This window comes from Neodiprion lecontei, chromosome 4, assembly GCF_021901455.1.
Source record: "Neodiprion lecontei isolate iyNeoLeco1 chromosome 4, iyNeoLeco1.1, whole genome shotgun sequence".
Taxonomy (NCBI): domain Eukaryota; kingdom Metazoa; phylum Arthropoda; class Insecta; order Hymenoptera; family Diprionidae; genus Neodiprion; species Neodiprion lecontei.
The window spans coordinates 20206292-20233521 of NC_060263.1; the positions used below are offsets into that span (position 1 = coordinate 20206292).

At 38.0% G+C, this 27230-nt stretch overlaps 1 protein-coding gene and 1 long non-coding RNA gene across 3 annotated transcripts in view; one reads left to right on the forward strand and one right to left on the reverse strand.

Moving 5' to 3' along the window:
- LOC107221592 (lachesin) overlaps window positions 1-27230 on the reverse strand; it is a 106140-nt gene that overhangs the window by 31195 nt on the left and 47715 nt on the right. Inside the window, exon 2 of one of the 2 annotated variants that reach the window (XM_015660637.2) lies at window positions 8436-8533. The exons of the other annotated variant lie outside the window; for it this stretch is intronic. Coding sequence (XP_015516123.1) covers window positions 8436-8533 — 98 coding nt within the window. The remainder of the gene's footprint in view (window positions 1-8435; window positions 8534-27230) is intronic. 2 annotated transcript variants of the gene reach the window in all.
- Window positions 1-27230, forward strand: part of LOC124293977 — a 97633-nt gene that overhangs the window by 22690 nt on the left and 47713 nt on the right. The window lies entirely within an intron of this gene.

A 27230-nucleotide genomic window follows, 5' to 3' on the forward strand; every position in this document is an offset into this window, starting at 1 on the left:
TCAACTCTCTAAAATGCAGCATCGATGATTGAGCTTTCGCCCACAAAAATCCAGTCTTATCTATTTCCGTATTATCAAAGAAATTTTCGCTGCTCTCGTTGAAATCAATACCGTGATGCCAAGCTCGACCATCGATTCGACATTTCGAATGAAGTCGGGACAGTGAATGCAATAATGTTTGCCGGAAAATCGAGCGGACACTGATCGCGTTGCTGAATAGAATGTTTCATCCAACGAGTGTGTAAAAAGTTTAAAGTTCGCCCGGATATTCCGGTGGAAAAATTTTACCCGTTCAATATTTGCATTCGTGCACATATTCGCCCAATGTTTACATTGCATATATTATTTTGCATGTTTATATACAGCGGTTGAATGTGTAACCTTCGCGAATATGCGGTTTGAATCCCGTTTCGAAACCAGCTTTGCGTGAACCGCCAGGCGAGAGCAACTTTGGGATTACTAAAAGCTCCGAAAGTTCGGAATCGCGTAATAAACTAACTCTATCAGCTGTAAAAGGAGTACGGAAAAAAAATCAAGTCGATTTAGGCGCATTTTATGCAAAATAGGCATTTTTTTATACGGAAATGAGGAAAAGGAGATGAAAAAATTCTACGATATTCAGAAAAATTTTATATTCCAATTTGATTCTGCCTGGTAAAAATTGAACTTCATTTTATTTTGTTAGTTTTTTTCAGCATTGATTATTATTTTCTTTTCACGCAAAGCAATTGCATGAAACGAGTGACGCTAGGAGCAAAAAAAAAAAAAAAGTAATAATCAGAAGGCTAATTTGTATCATCGGGTCCAAAGGAATCTAAATTATTTAGCGAAATTGCTAAAAATCTCAATTTCAGGTGGTTCAAGAAACGTTTCTTTTAATAACGTCGTAAAATGAGTGAAATTTGAGAGAGAATAACTAAGAAAAAACGCAATTATTATTCAACTACTGCGAATAAGTGTAAATAATTTTGTAAAAATTGATGAGAATTTCGTTCTTAGGCTATTCGAAGAAGATTTTTTTCTCAACAACAATATCATAAAATACGCGTAGCTTTGGGCTAATAACTGGTAGTAAAAGAGAGAACGAGAGAGCGAAAAAATGTAAATAAGAAATTATTTTTGGAGTGCAATTAAATGTAAATATTTTTTTTTGAAATTTATAAGAATCTCACTTTCACGTGCCTTGAATGACGTTTCTCTCAATAAGAGAAGAAGGCGAATGAATTAGAAATTATTCTTCGACTGCTGCGGATAAATGTAAATAATTTTGAGAAATTGATGAAAATCTCGTCTTCGGGCGTTTCAAAGAATATCCCTCTCAGTAATAACATCATAAGATGAGTTAAGCTTTGTATCTGTAAAGGCAAACGAATAAAAAAAAAAAAAAAAAACATCCAACAACCGTTCTTTGAGTGCAAATGAAATGTGAATTATTTCTTGTAATTGTTGTAAGAATATCGTGTTTAAGCAATTTGAGAAATATTCTTCTTGCAGTTTATTCAATTGAACGTGCGGATTATTCCATGTTCGAACGATTGTTTCCAAATACCGTTAAACGCTGTTGAAACTGTCGCCGAGTCGGAATAGTGTTACGTGTATATTTGCAGGGTGAAGTAAATACGGTGGATCGGAGATACGGGAAGCTGGCCTCTTGATTAAAATTTCAATACCGCTTTGCCTAATCCCCGTATTTCGAGTCACTAATTCCTCGAACCTGTAGCCAGCAATACGCGGAGCAGTTTTAGGGTATCGCGAATAAGAATTAGTGGAAAGTTAAATTACTGCTCTCAAGGCCTTTGTCCCACGCAAAACGTCCCCCTTCTTCGACTCCGGCACGTATACTTATACAAATAAAACAATGAAGAAATTTGCATGCGACTTAAACTCGCGCCTGCAGTCCGCTTAAAAGAATCAAGAATAATGAGAATTTGGAAAAAAAAAATAAGAAATAAAAGAAATATCAAAGCTTTGAGTGAGCGACGACGAATTTACAGCACAACGGTTCGACTCGCAAAAATTTTTTTTTTTTTATTCAATATCTTGAAAAATTCATTTCACAGAGAGTTTTTCACAGACGGTAAACCGTTTTTGATGTTCAATTATTTACCCCATTTTCTTTATTTAGTCCCAGTTTTGTTCAGACCGTGTATATATACATATTATATATATTATACAGTCTGAACAAAAATTATAAATCTATTCAATTCCAACAACCCTTCCGATACGTATATAATGTATTATATATTTAAATTGATATTACTAAATTGCATTCATTCTCAGTACCGTAAGTATCACTTTTCATCTTTCAATTTCATTATTATAATTCAAACAGCCCTCCTTCCCTGAATAATAATTGCATAATACATTCGTTAGGCCGCTTTTCAGCCGAATTTTCGGCTCTCCCATGATATAATAAATATTGCAAGAACTTCAATTTTATTTTTTCACAAACCAAACTCCGTCGAATGTCTATAGTGGAAAAGAGTTTTCTTTTTTCTATTTCAGTCTTATAAAATCCTGGGGGGTGATAAAATTGGGCCAAACAATTAATAATATTTTTCTTGACAATATTATATACTATCTGTATATTATATGTAGTTGCAAATTGGAGAAAAAAATAGTCATGATGATGATGATAATAATAATGATAATAATAATATCAATGATGATGATGATGATGATGATAATCAGTGTCTAAAACGGAAATAATTATAGCACGGACCTTGTTACAAATTAGAAATTCACAAAACCTGTGTCACATATATAAATTGCATATATATATATATATATATATATAGAGTTAGCTCTGCAGAAACTGCGAGTAATTTAAAGGAACGAGTTTTCCGGATTCTCGAGAGGAATATCCGACAGCAAACCGGCGAATTCCTTCACGGAATCAGCAATGCGCGCGTCTTCAACGATTTTTTTTCCCCGCTACTATTATCCCTTTTTTCTGCTTTTTCTTACTCGTGCGGTTACTCCGAGTCTTTCCCCCTTTCGTCTCTCTTCTCACTCGTATTTTTCGAAGTAAATTTCTCCACCCCTTCTCTATCACTCACTCTCTCTCTCTCTCTCTCTATCGCTTTCTGCATGCCGCGTAGAGCCATTTTTTCCACTCGCCAAGACGCGAAATTTTTTACATTCTTGACGGCATTTTTGTTTTTTTTTCCCCCTCTTTTGTCTCGAGTTATTATTGGAATTTGGCGATTTTATTTTTCATTTCTCCCGGGTTATTGAATTTATACCAGAGTTTATGCGTACACAAATTATTTCTTTACTTTTTTCATTCTTTATTTTTAATCACATGAGCTGCGTAAAGAAATATGGCAATATCAAATTCGTTACAAAAACAAGAAGAAGAATTTTATTTAATTTTCTCTCTCTGGAAGATGGATTCTTTTCACATTTGTTCTCCTTGCTTTATTCTCTTTTTCCAGTTTCTATTTTTATTAATAATTGCTGTCGTTATATTGTAGTGAATGTAGAAGTTGATTAATAAAGCATTTCGAAACTTTTTTATCTTCATATTTCTGTTAATTGATCTTTGAGGGATTCCTTTGATTATCTCGTTTTTTTTATCCCTGCCGTGTACGAAAATTCATTTTCATTTCTATATTTATCAACTTCTGTTTCTTAGCTCCCTTCGAATTTAATTATATAATTTTTTGAGAGCTTGGTTGAAACAAAAAAAAAAAGAAAAAAAAAAGAGAAACGAAAGTCTAAATGATAAAACAATAATTTTTCTGAAGTGCAACTGAATTTTCTCGACGGTAAGAAAAGAAAAACAATTTACTAAAATTCGATATCAAGACAATTACGCAGCTAAAATTTAATCTCAATTTTCAAAAATCTCTTCAAACATTCAATATTTACAATTACTGATATTTTTCTGTGCCTTTTTTCAATTCACATATTATTTTCTAATCATTTGGCTGAAGAAAAAAATTACCACTATTAGATTGAACGATTTCCCGAAACCGCAATTGACTTTTGGAATAATGAGCAAAAATATAAAAAATAGCAACAACTTGCGCGAATTCAAATTATCAAGAGCTAAATTTGCCAGCTGAAACGCAACATCATTGACAAAAAATCTGGGAGTATTTAGATTTATTTTTTATCATTACTGTTATTCGCTGATCCGAGGTTGAAAAATTTTATGAAACGAACAAAAATGGTTACTTAAATCAAGTTAATAACCGAATTCGGAATCGAGATAGCCGGAAGATGCGTTAATGTAAGGATCGAAAATAGACTCCTGCTTCAACGCGTCGATGAAAATGGCCCATAACTTTCACCGGAAGTGCCGCGGGGTAGGTAATTTCTCCTCCGTATCCGAGGTGCGGGAAATCCGGGTTCCGTCTTTTCCTCGGGATCGAGTTTCTCTAAAGGCGAGCTTTCGAGGCTGGCGTCGCGACGCCGCCGCGCTTTCTTCCTATACGTACAAACATCGGCTTGGCTTAAGCCGACGCACTTAAGGTAAGCTATACGCGCCTCGCACCGGCTGTTCGGCTCATCCCCAGTCGCTTCGGGTCTTCGAAGATCCCGCAGTTCGGTACCGAACCTGCCTTCCGGTCATAACGGCGCGGAACGAGAATGCCGGGAAATAAATTTGCCGAGACTCGGAAGTCCGCGTTTTTGTTTCACAATTTTTCCCACTTTTTTCCCCGCCCTTCGATCTCAGATCCTTTGATTGCTAACTCAAACCACCCCAAGAAATGTACCCGATTCTTATTTCCTTGCAAACGTCACGCACGCGATTTTGATTGTTTTATTTATGTCTTCCAATTTCAAATTTTTTTTTTTATGTATCTGAGTGTTACAGTCCCTATTGTTAATATCCGATTTTCAATATACATAATAATATCTAATATCTGAAGCCTGATTTGTTTTTTCGCACCTTTATTTGCTAACTCAAACTTTTCAGATTTTTTTATACATTTAGTTATACTATTTTCTTACTATCTGTTTCGTTTTTCATTTTGTGTTTACTGGAATTTTCAGATTCTCAAGAGATTCTCGCGTTGGGAGATCGTAATTTTTATTCTTTTCTTCTCCATCGTTTCGTTTATCTTCGTTCGCACAAACTCAAATCACCGTTACTAATTTATTCCTGAAATTCTAACCAATTCTTGAAGTTTTGGTATGTAGTCTTATTTATTGTCTTCTTAGATTTTTTCGCTAACCTCAATAAGTGACAAAGTAACATAATTTTTTCATTTCGTATCTTTCGAATTTTGAATGTAGACTTCTGTCTTCCTCTTCGTCTTTTTCTTCGACATTTTTTTTACCCAATCAAAATCAATTCGTATAAATTTTGACTCGTATTCCTTTTACGCTTCATGGAAATATTTTTATAATGTACACATAATCTGTACCCAATAATTATTGTACTTATATATATGTATGTGTACACACACACACACAGTAGCATAAAAGTTTATGTAACTATAATTTTCCGAATAATTAATCCCACGACGAAGGAAAATTAGCGATTTGGATAAAGTGAGGGCGTAAGGAATAATTATCTTTCTTTATTTTTTTTTCCCCCCTCTTTGAGTCAGAAGCTCTGCTGAAACCAGAGGGTGAATTTCTAATTCGTTGGTAAAAGAAAAAATGGGCCGTTGCGCAAGCTATCAAAATACGTCGAGTGAAAAAGGAAAGGAGAGAAAAAAGAACGACAGGGTAAAAAAACCCCACCTGACATCTGCTCAATGTATACGTGTATTATATGCATATAATATGTATATATGTATATAGGTACATGTACACTTAATACATTGCAGGCTAACCTGGCGTTCAGGTAATTTTAATTAGTCTTATCACCCCGAAAGATCCAGCTCAGGCACGATCCAGGCAGGTTCATCTCCGTCCTCGGAATTTCTCTTTATACATACCTCTGGTTCCCCTTTTTTTCCCCTCACCAGTTTCGCTCACTAAGGCCGCATTTTCTTAAAGCTTCTTCGCCGTTACTCCTCCAGGGCCATAACATTTTTCAATTCCCGCGAAGATGTAATAATGTAATAAAATATGTTTACGCGCGATTCCAGCACCCAGCTTTCCTCCTTTTCTCCCTTCTTACCCCCCCCCCCCCCCCCCCCCCGTTTTTACTTTTCATCGCCTTTGGCGATATAAGAAAAGTATTGGTTTCGGTCGTAGATCAGTTTTTCGAATTTCATCGAATCTTTACGTTTGCAAACCTACAGAATCCGAAAAACAGGGTTTCGGAGAAATGTCGGTCTGTCTTTCGGTTTGTTCGACAAACTCCAATTATGACTTCAGTAAACGGCTCGATGAAAAAATTTGAAACTTGTTTCTAAATGTATGATTATATTTTTCCGAGTTTATTTATTTGAAAAAAAAATATGTATATATATATTTTCTCAAATTTTCTTTCAATACCTTTTCATTTGGTTACCAAATCCTGTCAGTTTCAGATTTTTCATCTCGCCGTTGTCGAGATCATCGCGAAAGTTTTTTGGACAAACCGGCAGACTTTCCCTTTTCATGGTCATGAAAACTATCACGAAATAAACTATAATTTTACTGGCTCGTTCAACGACTTTTATGTCTTCGCCACAAACGAAGAACTTTTATGCTTCTGGATAAACAATGTAAGTTAGTTATGCAGTTCTAACCTATTCGCTGCTATTTTTTTAAGTGTCACTCGTACTATATTTTCTTGTAAGTATTGCGACAAATAGCAATTTTGAGGGCTTATTTGAATGAAAAAACGTATGAAACTTAATAATCACATTCAACGTTACAGTAATCAGAATAGTTAGACGAAGAAAAATTTCATTTGTTACAGTAACTAGAGAAATTCAATAAAATAGGTATCGTTAAAAAAACTATTTGATTATTGTTGGAATTACGAAAAACGAGGTACACGAAACCATTTTGCGCTATCGTCGATCCTTTTTTGGTGATTGCAACGCAAAATCAGTTTCTGAGGTTTACTCTACTTTTTTAGTTAAACAAGGCTTTAACGTCAATTGATCGTTGCACAAGCATTAAATTTTCGCAGCAGTTGCAAGAAAATATAGTAACAATGGTCGTAATGAGAAAGAATGGTAACGGATACCAGACTTTCTCGTAACAGCTGGAAAACTAATTTTCATTTTGTACCTAGAACTATATATTTTTCGATTGTGATAAGAAATGAAAATAGTTAAGGACTGAGCGGTATCCGGAACTGAAAATTTCTCTCCGTGTATACTTGTATCAAATTTTCTTCCAACTCGTACAACCTTTGAACCATTATAACGGCGATGATACTAACTTAACCAGAAATTTCTAGTATAGCTATGAAAAAAATCTGATTCTCCCCTTCACGCTAAGGAACTTGAATATCATTAATGCAAGAGGGTGAAAGTAACCGTTTTGCCATGTAACGCGTTTTAAAGGGGTTATAACCAGACGCACACATCGTACACAAATTCGCAAATTCACACGTGCGAGCTATTATTAACACACCACCCACAAGCATCTACATACGTACACACGTACATTCGGCATGTTACTCACATGTAATGGCCCTGAAACGTGCAACAAGAATATACATTATACCAATTGCTTTCACGCAGCGAACGCTCGGGGATTCCCGACGTATGACCTACCGCACCCTCGTTATCGTCTCCTTAAGGGCTTCCCTCCGTTATCGTGCCTAATTATCACCAGTCCTGCGCTAATTACCGAACAGCCAGGCTAATTAGCCAAAATCGAATCAGAATAACCGAAGGATATAAAATTCTGGATTTACCTGTTTTTTTTTTTTTAATTTTAAATCGCTAGTAATTACGTCAGCTATTTTCGCTAACGTTTTTCAAACATCTTGTGTAATTTTTTGGAGAACTCGGCAGCTTTTCACTTCACGTTACATTCGGAGGGGTTTTAATGGGACAAAATAGCTTGCTAAAAATCGTTACGTCGAGTGAAAAGTTCTCTGAAGTTGAACGGATATCAATCTTACGTTGTTGGCAAACATCGTCCTCGGGTAGAAAAACCTGCTCAATGCCTTGTTGAGTAAAAAAAAGTTTGAACTTCGACAGGTTTTAATTTCGCGTTAATACAGTAACAATTTTCACGTAGTAAAAGGACCTGATAATAATTGTTAAATTTGGTGAAAAATTCTTTGAAATTCGATACTGAAGCTCGATCAGTTTTATATCCGGTGAAATAATGTGGAAGAAAAATCTGGAGAACAGAAGCTGCGAGGTGAAGAAACCGAGAAGAGAGAACAGAGTCAAAAGCCGAAAGCGATTTCCGGGCTTTCGGGGATGATTGAATCTCGAATCGAGGGACGGGAAGCGGTAGGTTGATACACGTTATGCACTAACGAAGAGATGGATAGACGGATAGAGGGAATAGAGATGGAGAGAGAGGGGTGGAGGGGGGGGGGGGTGGTAGAGGGGAACGGATCGAAGAGAGCTTACCTTGTAGGTGGAAAGGTTCCCGACGACGCAAGCAAGCACAGCTTCCCGCCCCACCGGGACCGTCACGTTTGATATTGGCACGTCGAAGGTTGGTCCCTCTGTAACACACCGCGTCATACGCCTCTAAGTAATCTCCTGGCTTCCCGTGTTGTGCCGATATAACGCGCTCATCCCTTAATTCAGACTCACTTTGGTTCGTGATTCCGTCGCTGCCTGTACGGCGTGATTATCTAACGACGGAATGGTCCGTCGTTTTGCTATAAGTTAATTAAATGTAGAAAGTGATAAAAAGAGTTGAAAGCGCACGCGCTACGATCCGTGAGCATTTGTTTGCCAGGGCAACCAACTGTCGTAAATTCAAACTACAGTTTGCCGCGATTTTTTTAACTTGAAATATTCGAAACAACTGTCAAAGTTTTTTCATGATTACGTTCATGACCGTTGGTCACCCTGGCAAACAAATGCTCTACGATTGAGGCGCATGCGCATTAAGGGGTAACACCGCTGGAAAAGTGAAAAAGAAAATCGCTTTTTTTTGGACGGAAGGGAAGGTAATAAAATAGTAATGTTTGAGGAATTTATTAGGCATGTATTTAAGTATAACAATAAAAAATGGTGACACTGGAGTCATTTTTGCGAGACATGTTGAATTCCGCGGAACGCAGTGGAACTGGTGCGAAAAAAAAAAAAAAACTACTTTCGTACATGTCTACAGCTAGAGAAATGCGTAGGGGGTTTTGAAAATATTAATTTTCGTGTAATTGCCAAGTATCTTGAATAAAAATATTCAATTCTCATTAGAGATACTTAACACTTATTTGCTAATAAATGATGTTTAAATTAACTTGGTGAAAATCTCACACGCATTTCTGTACCTGTTAATGTGTAGGTTAAGTAATTTTTTATTACGAATTCAAATTTGCATCAGTTACACTGCGTGCTGTATGTCTCGCGAGAACGGCTCCAGTTTCACCATTTTTGGACATTTGTTATCAATAATTTTTTCTGTTATACTTAAATACGAGTATATGCCTAACAACTTCCTCGAATATTATTATCGCATTACCTTTTCTTCCGTCCAAAAAAAAAAAAATGATGTTACCCCTTAAACTGTAGCAGACGACGGACCATTCTTTCGTTAACAATTCACGCTATATATTATACTAGCAGAAATAGCCAGCGTTGCTCGGGTTGTAATTTTTTCTTAAATCGTTAAAATTGAATTACTGGGAATATTATAATAAAGAAAAAATATCGCATTCACAGAAAAGGGAACGTCCATAAATTACTTCATCGAATCTTAAAGGTTTTTGAGCCCCGCCCCGAGCTTTTGTCATTTTCTGTCAGACTTAAAGACCCCCCCTGCCAAATAACATAAGAAAAATTGCTAGCGACTAAACCTAAACTCCCTTTGTTACCAGGAACACAGCCTATAGCACTGCGGGAATTATAACAAACATTTTTAAAAACATTTCATAAGAATCTGTCAAATAGATTTTAAGTTGAATCCGCACAAACATACATAAAAAGAATTTTATGTATTAGTGCATATTAATATAGATGTATGTATATTGTGTACGATGTAGATTAGGGTAAAGTCTTTTTTCAGGGTGTTGACGAATTTTTTCCGATCCACCTCCCAAATCGACTCCTAATAAATCAAAAACGATTCCATCGTTTTATCAGATTTCTATCTCAACTCTTTATGCTGTCCAACGAGGCTTTACTCTCATTCTAAGAATAACACGGGATCACTACTGATAACGTTTACGTGTTCATTCATAAAATTTTATGAACTCGTTGTTAGTTTAAGGTGGCATTCGAAAAATTTCTGACAAACAATGAAAAAAGAAACTGTCGTAAAACCTGGAGGAGGTAGGAAAATATTTAGAGGCTACCAATTATCGAAATATTTTTATTTTCATATGCAGACCTTACGGACTTATGTATGTATAATATGTATACATTAGTTTATTTTTTTCGTATCGTGGTTCAATTAATCATACACCAATCAACAGCAAACTCCGCCTAACAATTCCGACGTTGGTTGTTCTCGTCTTTTATCCGAAAGATTAATCGTCTCGGAGAAATTTGGATAACAGTTTTTGCTAACGAAAGAGGAATATCACATCACCTTAATGTCCATTAAGCCACTCTAATACTATTATTATATAAAGAATCGTGTGCAACAAGGAGGTAACAGTTTTTTTGCCTCGTATATTTGCAATATTCGTCTTCGGCTCCCCTAAGACCGAGTTTGCCTCTTTGTCAATAATAATTATTACTGGAATAGAAATTGAAAATAATTTTATAAATCTAGATTCAAGCGCCTGAAGTGAAAACTGTGCAGAATTAGTATAAAAAAAGAGAAGTAAAACCAAATGTTGAATCGAAGATAGAATGAACAGTTTTTTTTTCTCGATATTTGTCAATGATATGTGCAAAAGTAAAAGTTAAAGTGAAAACTGTATAAACAAGTAAGTGAAAATTGAAATCGATAAAAAAAATTGTACAAAAATCGTATTAAAAAAAAAGCAAGGTAGGACCATTCAGTGTTGAACTTGAGAAAGGATAATTGAATTGTTAAATTTTAATTAACTGTCATTCATACGAAACAAGCATAAATGAACAGCACGGTGAAAACCTAAACGACGTGTAAAAAAAAAAAGTGAGACGAAACCGAACAAATCAGTCAAACTCAAGGTAGAATGCGAATTGTTATTTCGAAATATTAAAAAATTTTACGAACGAAACGAGTAAAACTTTTCTCATTTCAAAATTACTCAGCGGAAACGAACCGCAAGGTATTTTCTTTAAACTTAGCTTACGGTTGTCAATCTGACTGTTCGGCAGCGCTGCGAGGAGGTTTTATAATACCTGAAATCGGATGAAACGTGTCTTCGTTCATTTATTTTACTTTATTTTATTTTTTTTTTCATTTCTCGAATTTACTAATCTCTTCGCCAACGCCTCATTCTTTTTCCGGCGTAGGTCATTCTTCTCTCTGAAAGTGGCCGCCGGACCGTAAGAGGCAAGCGCAGCCAGCGTTGTGCCCACTTTGAGCTTTCGGTTTGGAACGGGACTCGTGTGCGCGGCAGATAAGCACTGATCCCAATTACACGTTCGGTGAATGGGGCCCGAGCCGGGCGGATCACGGATTATTGACCCAATCCTCGCTCGATCCATTCTCTCGCTCTGAAAGCTGAGAGCAAGTCGGGCTGCAAGCTCTTCATTTCTCACTCGTCGCTCAATCGGCGATCGGGGGTTGCAGGTATTGTATTCCCCTGAATTCAATCGGCGGTTTATACAGCCTCTGTTGAACCACCCTATGTTCCCTTACATCGGAGTCTAAGAAGAAACGGACACGCGTGATCGACGTTCCGATATGTGAAGGAGACCGTTTTATAGCGTCGAGTTATCAGCGGAACGCTTTTTCTCTCTGGGTTTATGTTTAATCGTTCGAAATCGAACCTGCGCAGTCATACGTTTTGTCAATTTTTCTCTCTCTCTCTCTCTCTCTCTCTGTCGGAAAGTGTCTGAAGATCAGTGATAAGTTTTATACTTAAATGGTATAAACTTGTCGCTCAATTCGTTGCCGAGTCAAAGCTCGTTACGAAAGAGACGGACATCCGATTTTTACTTCCTAATTGTCGTTGATTTTATTACGAGATGGGCCTAGATTTGATACTTTTTTTCAATTATAGCTTAACAGAAAATGGCTGTAAGAAAATTTTTAAATATCGATGCTTTGTTTCAAATGGCTTCAAACTTGTTAAAAATCTCACAGATTCGTTTCATCGGCAGTCTATGATGAATAATCTTTAGTCAAAATACTATTTGCTACAAAGTTATTAAAACAGATTTTCTCCGTTTTTCAATAAAAGATTCAATATCGTTATTTGTTCATCGTGATTACTGTCGGTACAAAGTTGTCAAAAAAAAAAATTATTTAAAAACGCCAAAATAAAGATCGTTGAGTTAAATCGAACGAATCTACTCAATTTCCAACAATTTTGAATCTATCCGCAACGAAGAATTGATATCTCTGAGCTTTCGTTTACAATTCCAGCATTCACTTTCTTATGCCATTGAAGATAACTGCTGCAGATTTCGGAAATAATAACTCGACAAACATTCAATATGCGCCCATTTCGTAATGAAATTAACAAAAAAATATTGATTTTCGACCAACTAACTTGAGTTTACTACAAACTGGAAGACATTTAGTATTCAAACTAGCGTTTCTTGACCAAGATTTCGTGAAAACGAGTAAAAAATCCGCCGACCTCTTCAGTCAACTCAACAATCTTCATCCCACCGCTGTCACCAGTCACCGAAATTCCGTCGGGTTCTCGACTCTGCCTCGAACGATTATCACGGTATTTTTTCCGACTCTCGTATCCTGACGTCATGTACAACGAATATGTACCACACGGTAGGAGAAATCCGGCTCGAAATTCTACAAGGTATACATCGTGATTATCGGATGCAGGTGGAAATCCGCGATAAGAGGGGTCGGCCGGATTCGTTGGCTGGATCTCGACTTAAAGCCCCTTCCAAATATCTCGACGATCCGGTAACACACGTATACACGAATCGCACGTACACGCATGTATGTATTGGTGTATATAACCGAACCGTCGACTGTCTCATCCGGACCTTCGTTTTCGCCACGCCGCAATCGATGACCCGCGAAATCTGCGACACTCGAGTTTAACGCCATGAGAAGCTAATCCCGATACCAAATTATCAGGCTCCTTATTTCCATTCGCCGAGAGCTCTCGGGTGGAAGTTAACGGTTGAGTTGTGAATTTTGTGAAAGGAAGACTAAAATTAAAAAAAAAAAGAAGAGAAAAGCAGAGATCCGGTGATCATTTTTCGAGATTATACGTACAATCGCGTTGCCACCTGTCGAAAGCGCTCGCATGACGTTAATTGAATTTGTGCGCAAGTGCCATCAAATCGTCGTCTCGACTACGAGAGTCGGAGACACGTCTGAAATGGTAAAGTCCCATTATTCTTCGTTAATATCTACGTGATTTTCGGCAAGAAGTGGTGAAACGAGGGCGTGGAAATTCGTTTCCAGAACCGCAAAGCGGTCGGTAATTAAGCCGGTTACAGCGCCGGATGCAATCGCGAATATTCGAGGAATTAGCTCGTCGGATTTTCCGCTTTCCCCTTTTCTCGGTTGTTGGATATTAGCCGACAGCAAAAATCCGAGTGCTGAAAAATTCAGGGTCGTTACCGCTTTGGCAGCGTGTTTTCAAATTACCGTTAATAAATATTAATCATATTTGCTTTCGGATGGCTCGAGTGTGAAATTCGAAAAATAAAATACGCGTTTTCAGTTGCGTCAATTTTATTGGAACAGTTGTACGCATATTTCAGATATAAGAATAAGAACGAAATTTGAAAATCGATTAATGATCCCGTTGTACCTACGTATTTTGCCAAGAAAATTTATACAGGAATTTCGGTAGAGATAATTGGGCAAGGAAAAGAAGACGCGTATCCAAATGCCGAAACAGACTTTCGTGATTTGCGATTTCAGTTTTCATCAATTAATTATTGATCATTGCATACTTTACTTAATTGTTTTTTCGATGAACCGATCAGTCGACTGTTCGAAATGATTGTTTACTCGGCCATCTAAGGTATTCGGTTACGCCGATTAATCGATTAATCGGTTCTTCCGATCGATCGATTTTTCGTTTAATGGATTCATCTGCTTTATCGGTTGACTCCTTCTCAGATCAATCGATTAACTAACCCTCAAATCAATTATTTCTCCGTTTGATCGGCTTTTTCAATTACTGGTTTTTCGAATCAATCAGCTGTTTCCATCGATCGTTCTATGCCAATAATCGGTTCTTAGAATTAATGATTTTTCCGATGAATACGTTAATCATCCCTCATCTAAATGAATTGCGCGTTGGATTAATCGATTGAACGAACAGCTCCAGGCTTTCCATTGAATCGAAATAAAAGAGGAGATTTTTTTTTTCCACCGGTCAATTAATAACCGGTTTTCCTGCCACGATTCCTGACGCTATCGTCTTTCTCCGACAAAGGTGGAAAAAAGAAAAAACAACAACAACGAAAACAACGACAACACCAGCAACAAAACAAGAGAGATATAAATAAAAAAACAGACCCGTATGGAAGATCGGAGTTTTAAATTCTGGAAAAGATAAAGCTGCGCTCGGAGCTTGATGGATGCCTTGGCGATTGGGAAGCGAAGCGTAAAAGCTCCGGCTCGACCCGCTCGTGCTGCTCGGCTGCGTTAAACCGCGAACAAACGAAAAGGGTTGGGCGGAGTGGATAGGTATATAATCAAGCTGTTATCCGTAAAACAACCGCATTTGAACATCGGGATCAGCAGTCGAGTAACGCGGGGTCGATATGGCATCGCGGTGCGGTAAACGCGGCCAGTTTCCGAGGTACAAATGGCGCGGCGAACCGGAGGACGGACCAGGAGAGGAGAGACGAAGGACCGTATAATCCAGTTGCAACGAGAGCGCGGCTTAATTGAGAGAATAAGCGGTCAGTCTGCCAGCCGCGATTAATCATTCCCAAATGCGGTTTACACGCACGCACACACACACGTGCGCAGGCACGATTTGCCTTGTTTACCGTGCGATTCGTGTGCGCGGTGTTTGAACTTTGAAAATCGAAAAAACACGACAATAGCGACAGGAGAACTGAAGGAAACAAAGTAAGCCGCGAGATTATCGCGATGATAAGAAGTCAGGCATTTCGGGGTGCTGTAATTCGTATTTTCCGTTGGGAGGAAGGTTTTTTTTCTTCTTTTGTTTTTTCTTTTTTTCATTGCTCTTCACGTTAGCGCGGAGAGAAAAATAATGTTAACATCGTTGCAAAATAATGCGGGAAACGTGTTTACCTTTGAAGCTCGGTCGTGAGAATAGATATGCCAAAATTTTCAATTTTAAGATGCTTTTTGAAGTGAAATTTGTTGGTTAATTAATTATTGATGTTTGGACAATTTTGCCGTACTCCCTAAAATTACACTTCTGCCTTGTGCAGTTTCACACTGCAGTGTGTAATTCATGGGTTTTGATTGATTGACAAAAAATGATAGAGTCAAGATCTAAAATTGAAACCCAAATTGCATGGTTAAGAAGGAATTTATTCCAATTCAGGATTCGTTCATGTCAGTTGACACGATTAAATATTTTGTCGCAGATGATGCAAGGGATGAGGAAACATTTAATCGCGTTGACTGATATTCAGTTAATTTAACAAAACGTTCTGATTCGTTCAACCCGAATTTTTTATCAGGGTAGCAATCTCGACAAGGCCACGTTATTTTCTCGTTTTCTGAGCGCCAAAGTCGAATTTTTATACAATTGCAATTAATGACACTGCCATTATCTGAATAAACAAATTATACGCAGATCATCTGACACCGATTTGTAAGAACTCGGATGTATTTTGAAACAATCTATTATTGTGTACTGAATATAAATTCATTCCATATAAGGCTTATTTTCGGTCTATCGAAGAGCTGAAAAGAAATTTACCTCAGTCGATTCGTAGATAATTTACAATTTAAGAACAGAATGACTTATAATTTATTGATATTAGTAATACGCTGTAAATATTTTCATCATCGATAAAGCAGAACAATACAAAGTTTCGCAAACTGTTTATGCATGCAAGCCTGAGCTGTTTTATCGGACCAACCCGATGTTATTTTCCTGTAACTCCGCCTCAAATTACACTTTTTGAATCCTGTACAAAGATCCGATCATTTTTTTTTTTTCTTCGAAAAACGATAACGGGAACGTCGAAGCTTTCGTTGGCTTTTGGCCTCGGCTATCAAGTTGTGACAAAGTTGAAGCTTGACGGTTGAACCCGAGGCACAGATCGGGGGGGGGGGGGGGGGGGGGTGGATGTGGGACGGGATGGCGCATGTCCTATGTATATTTGTAATTATCATTCAAATGATATGTACTCAGAGAGCGAGCCCTGGAGGTTCGCCGTCGTCCTTCGAGGCCGTCTTAAGCTCTCGGGTGACGCGACGCCGAAGCCCCCCAGCGGCAGAAGTGGAGGATTTTCGCCCGTAATAATAATAACAATGACTCATTTGCATCTCAAACCCCGCCGCTAACCCCGGCGTTCGCATCCCTCGGCCCTTGTTCGCCTCTCCCTTCCTCCCTTCCTCCCCTTCTCGCCCTTCCCTCGGGAGTCTCGCTCACCTTCGGCAGCTTTGGGGCCCGTTACTGGAAACCCAAAAGCTTTAGATCTTTCTCTCTCAACCGCCGAAGCTCAATCTCTTCTCGCTGATTAAACGCCAATTAATTAAACCGAATGCTTGCGGTTATTTTACACCGCCTGCAGTGCGCCGTTTATTCTCTAATTACCCCCGGACCGAGGCGTGTAATCACCGCCGATGGATATTGGAACCGGATCTCGAAGCTGAAACGTCTCCTTCGGTTCAAAGATCTTTTCCTTTTTGCTCTGATTAAGGGTGGAAACGTAGATCGATTAGAAAATCGTAGGGAGGTTAAATCGTATTTTGAAAAATTTGAAAATTTATTTTTTCTCAATTTTCCAAACGCAGAAAGTTGAGCTACGGTAAAGCGATTTTATAAATTACTGTCAAAAATAGACATGCCTGTAAAACGACGTGACTTGATCTTTCTTTCTCTTTCGTTGTGATTCAATTTCTTCGAAATGGTCGAATTCCCGTGGAAAAACCAAAACTGCGAAATATTCATTCGTTCCTGATCATTGGAAGCAAATTGTTGCTGGTGTAAATATTTCATAGAGATGGCATATAAATTATACGTATACATGTATCAGGCATGGAGGAGGAAGTAAATTTTGCCGGAAACGTGTTCAGGGTTCGAATTACCTATCGCGTGTAAATTCATGAGGTTTTACGGAAAATGGTATTGATAAAGAATGAAATAGAAATAACAATAAATGTATAATATACGGTATGAATGGATTTTATCCACGGAAAGAACATATTTTTAACGATCCTGCACCAGCGGGTTTTACATTCTCGAAACACAAGCGAATTGTATAATGCATATGAATATTCATTCCTCTCTCTCTCTCTCTATCTCTCTCTCTCTCTTGCTCTCTCGGTATAATGAATTAGTTCACTATTTAACGCCGGGAATATTTACTTCGCATTCAACGCATTCAATGCTTCGGATTATTTCCACGAAATAATTATGACGGACACTGATATTGTCAGTATTTAGAACGTCGTCTTTCGTTCGTTGTTATGTTTCTTTTATTTCAACGTCTATTTAAACATTTTTTTAGAAATATGTGATCATTCTTTTGAATTGATTTGTTCATGAAGAAAATTAAAGGCGAAAATATTATAGTAATAAGTTACGTACTAAAATCAAACTTGTTGGTATCTTATCATGTATTTTGATTTTTGTTTTTTAATTCGTTTTTGTCATTTTGCAACCCAAGTTGCCACAACGAATTGAATTAGTGATAAATTTCAATTAAGAAATGAATAAGGAAAGCAACAATCACACATTTTCGAAACAGTTGTCTGAAAATTCACGAATCAACGCATCGTGGCAGCGAGTAAAAATATTTGGAGCATATCTTTGAGAGAAATAATTGAATCCAGCGACTATTTGCTTAGTTTTTGCAAAAAAAAAAAGAAATAGAATGCATACTTCAAATTTCCAAAAAAAACAAGCCTACCGTGTTCTAATTTTGGATTTATTTTCACTTTCGGTAAATCTCCAAATAATCTGAAACACTCGAGTAAAATTAAAAACGAGATGCTAAGCTTCTGATCTACTGTATAGTCGAAAAAAAAAAAAAAAAAAAAATGAGGAAAAACGCGAACCCCTGATTTACAACTCCTGAAAATATTCCAAAGGTTCCCAGTGTAATGAATAATTGATCGAACATCAAACTTTGTCGGACGTAAATTTGTAACAGCTAATAAACTCAGCTTAAAATGTGCATTTCATAGTAATACGGAAAACGTTCGCGTGGTAAATTTTTCTGGCACCGACGCTCCTCGGAGCGAAATATATAATCGCTGCATCCGGTCGCTACGTGGAAAATCCAGCGCACGTGGGACCTGCAGCGACCTGGGAGCGTATCAATTACTCGTCGAGCTTCTAGGTACCCAGCAAGGGGCACATGTGTCACCCCTCGAGTATTTAGTGCCGGTGGTGCAGGGCGCCCTGATTCGAATCGCAACAGGTCCGCCTCGCTCGGTTCAGGAAGCTCGTTACGCCGCGTTGATCAGGGCCTCTTTTCTCTCGCGAGTCGAGAAAACTAGAATTAAATATATTCGCAAGCAGTACGAAAAATCGCGTCGTAATTTGCGTCAAAGTCATTATTTATACATATTTTTGTGGCCCCCGATATTCAAATACGTAGATACGTTGAATCTGAGTTTGAAAACAGGCAGAACTGTGCCACCGGTTTTTGAAGGGTTTAATTATACGCGAAATTTTGACAATCTCGTATCGCTTAATACGGTTATAAATAATGTAATCAGTTCTTTTACAATCTGTGTAAGCGAAGAAAAGCGCCATCGAATTGTACATGTATGATGGAAAGAAATTTGAGGATCCGATTTTCATGAAAAAACATCGTCGTTTTATTCGAGAAAAAAATATCGGTTATTGTAGAAGGTTGAGAATTGTTATATCGAATGAAAAATCATCAAATTTGCTTTTAATACCAAAACGAGTTTCTTTCACCATGTTTTGTGTAAGATTGAGCAGGTTATTCTCTGCGTAAGTACGTAGAAAAATTACAGTCCAAAGATCTTATTCGTGTGGTAAAATCGCGACAGAGAAGTAAAAACTGTTCCGGAAATACAATTTTGCGATACGATCAGCCGAGGAGAATTATTTTTGTATTTCTACGATCGAGATGCCACGGAGATGAGAAAGTGTGAATTATTTGTTCGCGTTTTTTCTTCGGCTGTCAAGCCGCGAAGGGACAAGAAGGTGTATTCCGCGCTTCTATACATGCGGCTGCGTTGCACACACAGCTCGTAGAGTTTATCGCCGCTATTAACAATCTTTATTGACGTTATCTAATTTCCCTCCCGTAAATTCACATCCCCGTCGAAACTCGTAAAGTTTATTGCCCCGCCGCTCCGCACCCTCACCGCTATTTGGCCCTTTCTCTTCTCTTTTCTCTCTTCTCTCCGGCCGGCTTGTGACGGATGCTGCGAAATTTCTACACCGTAAACCGACGTGTCGTATAAGTTCCCGTCAGGCTTGGGTTTCCGTTGAAGAATAATTCCTTGCGGCGAATTTTAGCCAGCCTCTTTTTACCCCCGTCTTTAAATTTTCCGAATTTGATGCACCGCCTTTTTTTACACAGAATCGAGATTTGTCTAGCGTTTTTTGCTTCGATTTTTTTTTAGTGTTTATCAGTAAATATTGAATCAAGAATCTGAAAATTTTTGTTTCGGAAAGTATTATCAAAATCGGCAAGAAAATCATTTCGATTTTCTCGGTTTTCATACCCATTTTCTCACCAAATCCAAATTTATCAGGCAATTCGTTTAGGTTCTTTTACCGACAACTTTTGAAAAATCCTGAATTCTACATCGTGAATTGTTCATTTTTGACAATGTTGTCAAAATTGATGAAAAAATTATAAGAAGCCTTGATTCAAGGAATTTTCATGCGAAGCTTTAGAAATTCTCAACCGAATTGATAAGAATTCTAGATCGATGTAGGGCAAAATTTTACCAAATAAATCATCGCGGATTTTCATCTTGAAATTCATCTTGATTTCTATTTTAATTTTTAATAAAATGGATCAGCAAGTCTAATTGTATTCGTGAAGACACGAAAAAAGACATGCTCAACGATAGCTTGGAGATTTTTCCCTTCAAACTTGTTCATCAAGAGGAAGAATTATACAAAATTTCTCCATTCTCGCGAATGAGGAATATTCGATCATTTTTGTACAATCTATTCATTGCTTTTTTTATAATTTTGTCCTAATTTGTACAGCCTGATTTGGCATTGAATCGGCAATAGAACGTACAAATGAAATACCGAATTATACCAAATGCAAAAATTCATTGTAGAAATATCGAACAATTTATGAAAACTTTTGTTCGAGTTTTGAAAAACTTTTTCAATCACGTAGATTGTTTCGGCAAAGTATCGAATAGTTAAATGTGTGTCTCGCGACACTCAAAATCGTCCTCACACATGTACGCACACTCGCGTGCAATGTTTACTTGCCGTCTCTGCGTCAAATCTCGCCTCTTGCCCGTGTCGCGACTCAAAACCTATCAGCTGTATCTCATGTATTGTCTACTGTCTCGAAATCATGTATGTGTATAATCTATGTGTTCTCTCGCTCTGTAAATCTTCACTCTCTGTAACGTTCTCTTGCGATACGGTCTGTATCGCCACATCGAAACCAATAAAAGTTTCGTTTATCGGTAATCATTATCTCTCTCCATCTCAACATCACTTTCGTTTCATTTACACTCGTCCTCATCACTAATTCGCGGATCCCACGTCGATGATCCATATCCTTTTGCCATCTCTCTAAACATAGATATACATTGTATTCTGACGTAATGATTGATGTGAGACGAACAAATTATAAATCGAAAAGGCTCGATGAAAATAATTCGTAATTAAAAAGACAATAAAGGTGTGATATATAATTCAAAACGGCCTACGAAACTCAAATCGAAATCGAAACTAAGCTTGAATTCGAAAGTCAAAAACGTTGTGATGCTTAATTATGAATACGGTAAAAAATTGAAACTGAAAAGAAAGAGGTTAAATTAAGATCACGTCAAATTTAGAGATTGAATGAAAAAAGAAACCAAATTACTCTTCACCGATTTGAATTCAACATTGAAAACAAAGTTCCTGTTGAAAAATTCCAATTGAAGCTAATCTAATCTAACAAATTTCTTACGTCCCTTTTAATTCCATATCATAACTTTTAACGAGTATTTGAATTTGAAATAATTTTCATCGTCATCAAGCTTCTCTGATGTCGATTTTTTCTCGCGTTTCGAACGAAACGTCATAATTTTTTTTTTTGTTCTCTTCAGAATTTGGAATCACACTTGTCAAGCTTATCCAATTTCGATCAAACAAATTTCTTACGTCTCTTTTAATTCCATATCATAACTATTCCTGTCTTCCAAATTTGGAATAATCTTCATCAAGCCCCTCCGATATTACCTTCCGTATTTTCCCTCCCGTTCGTACAATCGCACAGAGCTTATTCGAGCCCCTGCACAGTGGTTGAAAATTTCTAAATACACAAAATAACGGTTCGGTGAGTGATCGCGGTGAGTGACTAATGCAAGAAAAGCGGACCGACGGCATGCGGAGAATCTGGGGATGGGAGAAGACATCAAGGAGTGGGATAATACACACCGTTGGTAAGTTATAGCCATGAGAAGCTCAGCGACAAAGGGAAAGGGGGGCGGGAAGGAGGGAGGGCGCCGCATCAATGGGGAAGCTGCTTTCACGGGCCACCCTCAAGTCATAAGTGCGCCGGTGATGGGGGTGAGTTTCCTCGGCCCGGTAAAGACGCCCGACGATTTGTCGAGTGTCAACACCCCCGACACAAAGGGCTCGGCTTATAGAAGTGCCGAGGCACGGTTGGCTGGTTCTCACTGATCGTCCGTACCTCTCGCTCTCTAAATTCCCTTTGTGAAATAGCCGTGAGCCCTGAGCCTACGAAAACAAGGGCTTGATCACTTCGAGAAATGATCCGTCGGTCCGGATTTAAGATATTTCGTGGCATTAGAGACGAGACTCGGCAGCTTTGGTGAAAGAAACGCAGCAAAGTTCACTCTCCGTTGCAAGAAATTTCGTAATTGTCGGTTTTTAGTGGTGATTTTTGCATTCCTTCTACTGATTTGACATTATTTATCTATAGCTACGATAATTTTCGTTCTCGAACTGATAACATGCGGGCAAACTAATTTGTACACCAGAGCTTGAATATAATCGATTTTCAACTTCAAATTGAGTGATAAACGTGAAAAATTCAATTCGTGTGATCAATTTCATTTTGTGATGGTTTATTTTGTTCGAAAAACTATTTTTCAAGACTTCGATGTAATAGATGTTTTTTTTTTTTAATATAGTTTAAACGATACTACAATTATTTTTTGTCAAAATCAGTATCCGTACAATCTTAAGAAATTAAATAGATTGATAAAAGTAAAAGTGCTGCAATATTCGACGATACCAATGGGATAAAAACAACGTGTTTGATTGTAATTTGTCAAAATTGAGTATTTGACGAAAGCCACTTCCTTTTCACAAGCATTCGCGAAAACCAGTTTTTTAAAGAAATTGTGTCTATCGTGGAGCGAAATCGAAGAAATCTACAATATTTTTAAAAAATCTGCAAGTGATTTGAAATAAAAAAAATCTCTGTCCGAAGCTTTTCTGCACAATTTTAGTATTATTAATTTTCTCACATTCTCATACGACAAAATTGTGTCCTATTTAACGAATATATCAATTTCATAAGTATCAAAAATAGTAATCTTCGATTCACAAAGCCCGAAAAAAAATTTTTCGCCTTCTCTCCGTCTACGCCAACGTCGTTTCCGTAGTTTTTGATCTTATATGTAAAACGCGAGTCGCGACCACGAACGAGATTTATCGACGTGTTTGACTATCTCGGCGGTCTGCGAAAGGAAAAAAAGCTGCTACCACCCCTGAAGACGATGTTCGCGCCCTTCTCATTCCCTCGGGATCGAACTAGAGCCGTTCTCCACTTATATAAAGTCGAACCCTGAGCCCTGCTGGGCTCGTAGGCCCGAATCAGCAGAACTTGAGAGCAAACAGGTGTCATAAACCGAGTACGTGTGGGGGCTCAATGTCCCGATATGCCCCCGCTGAGGGGGGTGGACGTGACGAGCTGCAGGATACGTGCCCGATATCAACGCTCCGCAATTACCACCACCAGCTCTCCCCACTTCTTGAAAGTCATTCGGAAAAACACTGTCGTGGATCAAATAATTCGATGTTGCGACGCGACGATATATTTATTCATTCGGTTCACTTTTTTGCGATTATCGTTTCAAGTTTTATATATTATTCGGGAAGAGAGGAACAGCGCAAAGGGGGGAGAGGCGGGATATTGATCCCCTTTTTAGTTAGAATTGAAAATGCGAAAAAGAAACAGTTTCGATGAGAAATTCACTCGCGAGAAAGTTATAAATCGTTGTAACAGAAGCCGTTGATAAAATTGTACATAGTAGAAGATCTAAATGTTATTTGGAAAGAACTGAAATCACTGAAAATCACTCGGTTTCAATCACTTTTCAATAAAAATCATCAGAAATCGCGAAAAAAGCATTAAGAATCATAGAAATCGCGTTGTCTGTCAGTCTTGTAGTAAATGCCAAAAATGTTGAAGCTCATTAGCGTTTTATATTAATTTCTATATTTTGTCAAACGCAATTTCATTGATTTACAATTTCCCAAGTGATTTCCATCGATTTTCAAATCATTTCCGAATGTTCCAAACGTTTCTCAATTATATATGACATATTTCTTGTGAATGATTCTCGCGATTCCTTCCAATCTAAAAATAACGAAATATCACCCAAAGTGTTACTAAATCGATTAAAATAATTCGACATGGTGTAAATCGACAAAACTCACCTCATGTCAGGTTTAAATGTGTGCAAACCGCTGAAAAATCAACGTTGATGACTCGGAATGATTCGTTCGATTTCCAAGCGAAAGATCCCCAGTGCTATTGCGATATTATAACATCCGGTAATTTGATATTGCGTGCATGCACTCGAACAATTGTGAGCCGGCGAGAAAAAGTGTATAATAAGCGGCTAGAAATGAGCAATACAATGAAGCAAAATAAAATAAAATGGAGTTACGAGGGGGCGAAGATTCGGCGGCTGGGTTGTGCGGAGGTATAAGGCACTTGTTTATTGAGTCGTAAACCCGATGGAGCCAGTGGAAAGAGGCTCGACCGTCTTGTTATGGGGCTGCTGCTAGACATTAAGGGTGTGATCCGGATCGTGGCGTCCAGAACTCCCGAGACGCGAAGCGGTGTCGTCTCACAGAAGTTTTCAATGTCATAATTTTTTACCACGTCGACCCGACGCTCCACGTTCTCTACGATGCTCGATTCCGTTCAGTTCCGTTCCATTCCAGTCCATTCCATTCCATTCCATTCCATTCCATTCCATTCCATTCCATTCTGTTCCGTTCTGTTCCGTTCAATTCCGTTTCGTTTCTTTCCATTTCATTCCGGTCCGTTTCGTTGCATTCCGTTCCGTTTCATTCCGTTCCATTCCGTTCCAGGTTAGGGGTGAGGATGTAGAAGTATTATAAAATTCACGTGTCGCAACGTCGAACATGTAAAAACCAGATTCATTTTTTTCATTTTCAAAATGCAAATGTCGTGTGTAGGATTTTACGATTCTAAACTTTTGACGTTTTGACATTTCTAGATTTCGACTAATTTCTACATTTTAAATTCTACAAACTATACTTTGGCATCTTTGTAAGTTCGATGTTTTGACTTTCTTCTAGTTTCTGATCTTCCCATACTTTTATCCGTACTTTGCGTTCTATTAGGTTGCTTTCCATTCCGTTTCAGGGTGAGGGTAAAAATGTCGAAGGATTAGAAAATATAGAAGTCAAAATATAGAATTTTCAAAAGCCCGAGATTTTTCTCGACACGTAGAATCTTGGAGTATAAACGTCTTTCAAATATCAGAATTCTAACGATTCTGCGTTTTACAGTTCTTTGTACTTTTACCTATCTACATTCTTTTACTTCTGTTTTCACTAATGTCGACATTTAAAAATTCCATATGAACTGGATTTTCGTATCTTTGAAGATTCCATGTAGTCGCGATTTTTTAATTTTCTGATCTTTCTCCATTTTTAATCCAACTCTTTGTTTCATTCTGTTCCATTCCATTCTGTTCAATTGGGTTCTATTTCATTCCATTCCATTCCGTTCCATTCCGGTCCGTTTCGTTTCGTTCCAGCGTAGCGGCACCGCAGAAACGGAATCCGGCGGTATGTGTACGGAAAATCGATTGCTGCATGTGTAATAAAAATTTACGAGACACGTTCTCTGGGTTCTCTGGGTTTGCGGTCACCCCAGCAGCGTACAAACTCTCCATTATTATCATACTCCCGATCAAAGTTATAATGCTTCGGCTAAATTTGATCGTATATCAACCAAGAGGCTGCAGCTGGTCCAGCAATGAGTCCGAATGAATTTTTTTCTGAGCCTTCTTAACTCTCAAACTCCACACCGATATATAACATATTTCTGAATTTCATCAGCGCTGATCAATTTCTCAAGAATTTCACCTCAGACAAAATTTTGACACTGAAAAAATCCTTCTAGTACACTGTAATACAACAGTTTGAAAATTTGCAATCCCAGTTCACATCAGACCGGAATTTGATCAGTAATTCATCCATTTGCCTTTTCGTAATTTGTTTTTTTTTTTTTTTTTAAGAAAGAAGGAGAAGGAAAAATTGCGGTCGATTCTAAGATTCATTACTTTTACGAAGGGATATTCTTCACTGATAAGGGAGAATTTTCAATTGACAAACAAATTTCGGTTAAAAATTGTAATCAAAAAATTATGCTTAACATGAATAATGAACATGTTATCGCAGTTCAAGTATATTAAATATTCATTGGAAAACAGTTATTGAAAGAAGTATGTTTTTGTCTGCAATGGCTGTTTAATTTAAAAAAAAAAGCAAAAAACAATTGCCTACTACTCTCAGAATCTTCCGGATCCCAATGAAAACAGTGTCAGCTTTTGTAATAACTTTTGGTTTCGACAATTGTTCAAAATTTTTCCCGACCCAATTCAACAGACATAAGATAAGACATTTTTTACATCGAAGCTCTTGTGGATTTATTTTCACATGAAGAAATAGAAACATATCTTTGGAATAAAAAATACGAGTACTACTCCTTTGAAAGTTTGCTACTTAATATCTCAATTTCTAGCATTCAATTTCGCAATAAACCGGAGTGTAAAACAGCTGCACGTTTGAGTGTCTGCAGCCAGGTGAAAACACATCTTTCTCCGCGGGTTATTTTTGATCGGCAATAAAGCGGGAGAAGCGGCGGGCGGAATATAAGAGGGATAATAATTCGGGTCGGATGGACCAATTTTAAAAATTACTGCTCCCCCTGGAGCAGCGGTATAAAAACGGCGGCCCGGCGTATTGCAGGGGTTGAATTCTCCCCCGTATATCCATCCACTCGGCGCACCTCATCTTCGTCCCTGCCTCGCTAGTATAAGGAGGAAACCACGAGGAAAGAGGGAGAGAGATAAAGGAGGGAGGGGGAGGGAAATATTCGAGAAATAGGTAGCTGTTAGCGGGGGCGAATGCTAAAATCCCTCGGGAGTTTGGCCGCGCGGATTGCGGGATCCCGAGGCTGCATAACCGCCAAGATTGTTTCACCGAATCCCTCGGGCGCTCTTCTGCAGCCCGAGCATTACGCTTGACCACAGAGTTCGCCTCGTTAGCGGTATCCCATAAAATAAGTAGCTTATCAGTCGGGAGGTGAAAAATATGGGGCGAATTTTTCCGCGCCGTAGGAAGAGAGAACCGGAAAAAAAAAAAAAGTAAAACCGAGGTCAGTAAATAAAACGCAAAAATGCGTGATCTTCAAATCAAAATAAATTGTCCACCTTTTTGTTCGAAGTTAGTAAAATACGTATTCATAGAAAGGAACAGCGATAAAATGACTCGCTAAATCTATCCCTCGAAACTTTTTCACTACACCCTTTTCGCAAGT